Source organism: Notothenia coriiceps, unplaced genomic scaffold (genome assembly GCF_000735185.1).
Source record: "Notothenia coriiceps isolate Sejong01 unplaced genomic scaffold, NC01 NC01_scaffold00009384, whole genome shotgun sequence".
Classification (NCBI taxonomy): domain Eukaryota; kingdom Metazoa; phylum Chordata; class Actinopteri; order Perciformes; family Nototheniidae; genus Notothenia; species Notothenia coriiceps.
This window is the reverse complement of record NW_011342085.1, coordinates 380-4,023: the sequence shown is the minus strand read 5'-3', so window position 1 is coordinate 4,023 and position 3,644 is coordinate 380. Positions and strand designations below refer to the sequence as shown.

The 3,644-nt window shown below is 40.5% G+C and overlaps 1 protein-coding gene across 1 annotated transcript; it reads left to right on the top strand.

Moving 5' to 3' along the window:
• Positions 1–661: 661 nt before the first annotated feature.
• Positions 662–2,627, top strand: LOC104945288 (DENN domain-containing protein 2A-like). Its single transcript, XM_010770938.1, has 6 exons — positions 662–1,001; positions 1,160–1,201; positions 1,333–1,441; positions 1,542–1,814; positions 1,894–1,980; positions 2,072–2,627. The coding sequence occupies exons 1-6, from the start codon at positions 912–914 to the stop codon at positions 2,101–2,103; spliced, it is 633 nt and encodes a 210-aa protein (XP_010769240.1). The 5' UTR covers positions 662–911; the 3' UTR covers positions 2,104–2,627.
• The last annotated feature ends 1,017 nt before the right edge of the window (positions 2,628–3,644 follow it).

Genomic DNA, 3,644 nt, shown 5'->3' with positions numbered 1-3,644 from the left:
CTGGTTTCTCCAAAATTACCTACCCCACCTTTAATACATTTGGTACAGAAGGTGAACTGATGTTTGAGTATTATAACGTTATTCTCATTATAATTACAACTAATGATATTGCTTTTTTTCACGTGAAGAAAAACTGCTTGAGCTAAGGCATGTATTTTTTCTTAAAACATGTAGACATTTTTTTGAATAAATAATCATTATAAAATAAAAAAATAAAATGTTTTATAGATTATTATAGTAATATTGCAACTTGCTCCTTGAAAAATAAGGACTTTTCCACATTAACAAAATATTACAACTTCTCAAAGAACACAGTTATGTGGGATATGTTTTGAACAAGATTAGAAATCTTGCTGAAATACGTCCAGGGGCTTGAAATAATGCTGCATGCACATTCACAGAGGTTTCGTACCAAAACAAAACACAAAGAGGACGAAAGAGTTACTCATTCCTACGTGTGTCTGAATTAGCAGGACTGAGAATATTATATCCTATTGTATTTACATATTTTGCCACGTTGCACTTCAATTTTGTGTTTCCCTTTACATAAATTAAGCAATTTTCGCCATAAATTGGTGCATACAAATCCACCAGAATGCAGCAAACGAAGAATTTGACCTCAAAATGTATACTGTGTCTTATAATGTGTCCCGCATATGTTTTAAACCTTCTCCCTTTGAAAACCCCAGCAGGGAATATTCAGAGATGACTCTTTATTGTAGACCATAGCACCCTCATGTGGTTAAACGAACGTTACTCACTTTCTGTAGCTTTCTCTGCCGCAGCATCATCTGACCTTCCTCCACCCTATCTTCTCCTGCAGTACTCTCTCCCAGTGCTGCCATGCTGTCGTGGCGCTGCTCTACCCCTTTGTGTGGCAGCACACTTACATCCCTGTGCTGCCGTCGGCCATGCTGGACATTGTGTGCACCCCCACCCCGTTCCTGGTGGGCCTGCTGTCCAGCTCCCTGCCCCAGCTCACTGAGCTGCCCCTGGAGGAGGTCAGAGACATAATGATTAGCAGATACTGTATGAAGGAAACTGGAGTCATCAAAAGAACCTTTGACTTATTTGCATCTGTAGAGTTTTATCACTGTTGTTGTATGACCCTAACCGTTTCATTGCCAAACAATAACCATTAAAACATTTCTTTGTACAGGTTCTGGTTGTGGATCTTGAAAACAGTCGATTCCTCAGACAGGTAGGCCAAGGGTTGAATTATATTTGTGCGCGTTTTTATGGTACTTCATGACACTTATGGATATGGACCAAATTATTGAATCCTTTGTGTACTAAAAAATGGATTTTCGATTCGCCATTCGTCCCATTTAGTTGGACGATGAAGACTCCATTCTGCCATCTAAGCTCCAATCAGCCCTGGAGAATGTTCTGGAGAGGAGACGAGAGCTTGCTAATGAGAGAGGAGGAGACACACCTGGTGGTGAGATTTAGTAAAGACTGAAAGTGAAAAATAGCCATGAATGCTATTTCATTTATCAATGAAGCAACCTCAATACCTTCGTTTATCCTCTTCTGTGCAGATTCGGGCCATCTTAGCACCGTCGTGTCCGAGGCCTTCGTTCGTTTCTTCGTGGAGCTGGTAGGCCACTATCCACTCTTCATCACCGGTGAACGGGAGGACGGCTACTCCTCCTCCTCTTCCTCCTCACCGGTCCCCTGCTACTTCCAACGCGAGAGTTTCCGTAAAGCGATCCCGTCTAAGACAGTGCGCCGGTTCCTGGAGGTCTTCATGGAGACCCAGATGTTTGGCTGGTTCATCCAGGAACGAGAGCTCCACAGGCAGGCTCTGAGAGGTGAAGAAGGGCAGTGAAAACAAGAGGTTTGGGTGTTGGGAGGTTATCCAGTGACTCATGATTTTCTTTCTTTTGTCAGGATTATTTGAAGTGAGGGTGCAGGAGTATCTGGACTCTATCCACGAGAATGAACATCGGAGGGTCAACAGGTTTCTCAAAGGCTTGGGTAAGGTTATTTCCCAGAAGTCTGTTCCAGAATATCTGTTGGTGGTTAAATCTCACCTAACAACACTCTTGTTTCTTTTCCTTTACTCCAGGGAATAAAATGAAATTTCTTTCCAAGAAATAATGTATCTACAATGCTACACAAACTAAAAAGAAGATGCACCGAAACACGGAGATACTTCACGGACTGCAGAAAAAAGATAAAGGAAATTATCATTTGAGTTCTTTTTCAGAGATGCTTGTTGACACCGTTCTCATCTGAGTCAATGTTTGAGGGTGTTGCTCAAGGACTTTTGATACACATAGGGGAGAAATCCTGCTGTATTTCACAGAAATAAAACCCCCAAAACAAATGTTCCTGGTTTCCATTAGCACAGATAACACAATGTATAAAGAAATAGGCCCTGAAAGAAATATTATGGAATGTGAATGCTTCTATAGGGCATAAGGGGTCAATGAATGGCTTGAAAGGTACATAAATGAAGTGTGTGGTACTGTATATACTTTACCTCAAAGCTTTCAGACATAGTATTTCTATAAATCCACTGGGGGGCAGTAGTATATTCTCTGTGGTTATATGTCTTGACACAGGCCTGCTTTCCCACTCTTTAATGCTGCAGCTTTACTTCAGCCATATCAGTGGTGAAATCACACGTAAATAAATAATAATGAAAAAAAGTTATTTTCTTGATGTTGTGATCTTTTTTCCCATCCAAACAAATACCCACGTCTCCTATAATCATAGCTTTGCATATTTAGATATTGGATGTCGTATTTGTAAGCTTTGTGAATCTCTTCCCCCACCGTGCTCCAGTTTGTGGAATATGAATGATGAGATTCATTAACCCGATCCAATAACACTGTGCGCATTTACACACACTGGAAAATCCAAGACAAGTGAATTGTGTTCACTCAGCATTTGTGTGTTGGTCTAGCACAGTGAGTAACTCACCCATTTGCAAACAATTCACTGCTGTTTGTGTGTTCGAAAACTATTTGGCCCTTTTACTACAAAGAGCCTTGGTTCAGAGTTGGTGGCAGCTTTACTATTTTAGTCTCTGAGTCATGGAAACAAAGCAGATCTTGAGCCCACGCAGAGGACAGCACACTTTTGTCAGCATGAAAACATAACACAGGTGCAGAGCAGAGCATAGGAGTGTATTGTCTGAGGAATAGTGGGCTCAGTTTGTGCCTGGTGAGCAATCCCATAAACCCCAGGGCATCTCACAGCTCAGAATCCATCACCTTGTTGGCGAGTTCACAAACACACACGCTGACACGGATGTTGTAGCCTACAAAGTACTAGAACACTTTTAAACACTTAGGTAAAATAAATATATATTTCCAATACTGTTTTCAATGATTCATAGTTAGCTAGCCGTAATGGATAAATGGACTTTAACAAAAACCCTAACCAACCATTAAACTGTTTAAATAGTTAGCGTAGATGCTAGGTTAAAGTAGTTAGCTTAAAGTAGTGGCTAAATGGTTTAGTTAGCTTAAAGTAGTGGTTAAATGGTTTAGTTAGCTTAAAGTAGTGGCTAAATGGTTGAAATAGTTAGCTAAAATAAGCTAATGCGTAGATACAGTGGGGCAAAAAAGTATTTAGTCAGCCACCAATTGTGCAAGTTCTCCCACTTAAAAAGATGAGAGGCCTGTAATTTT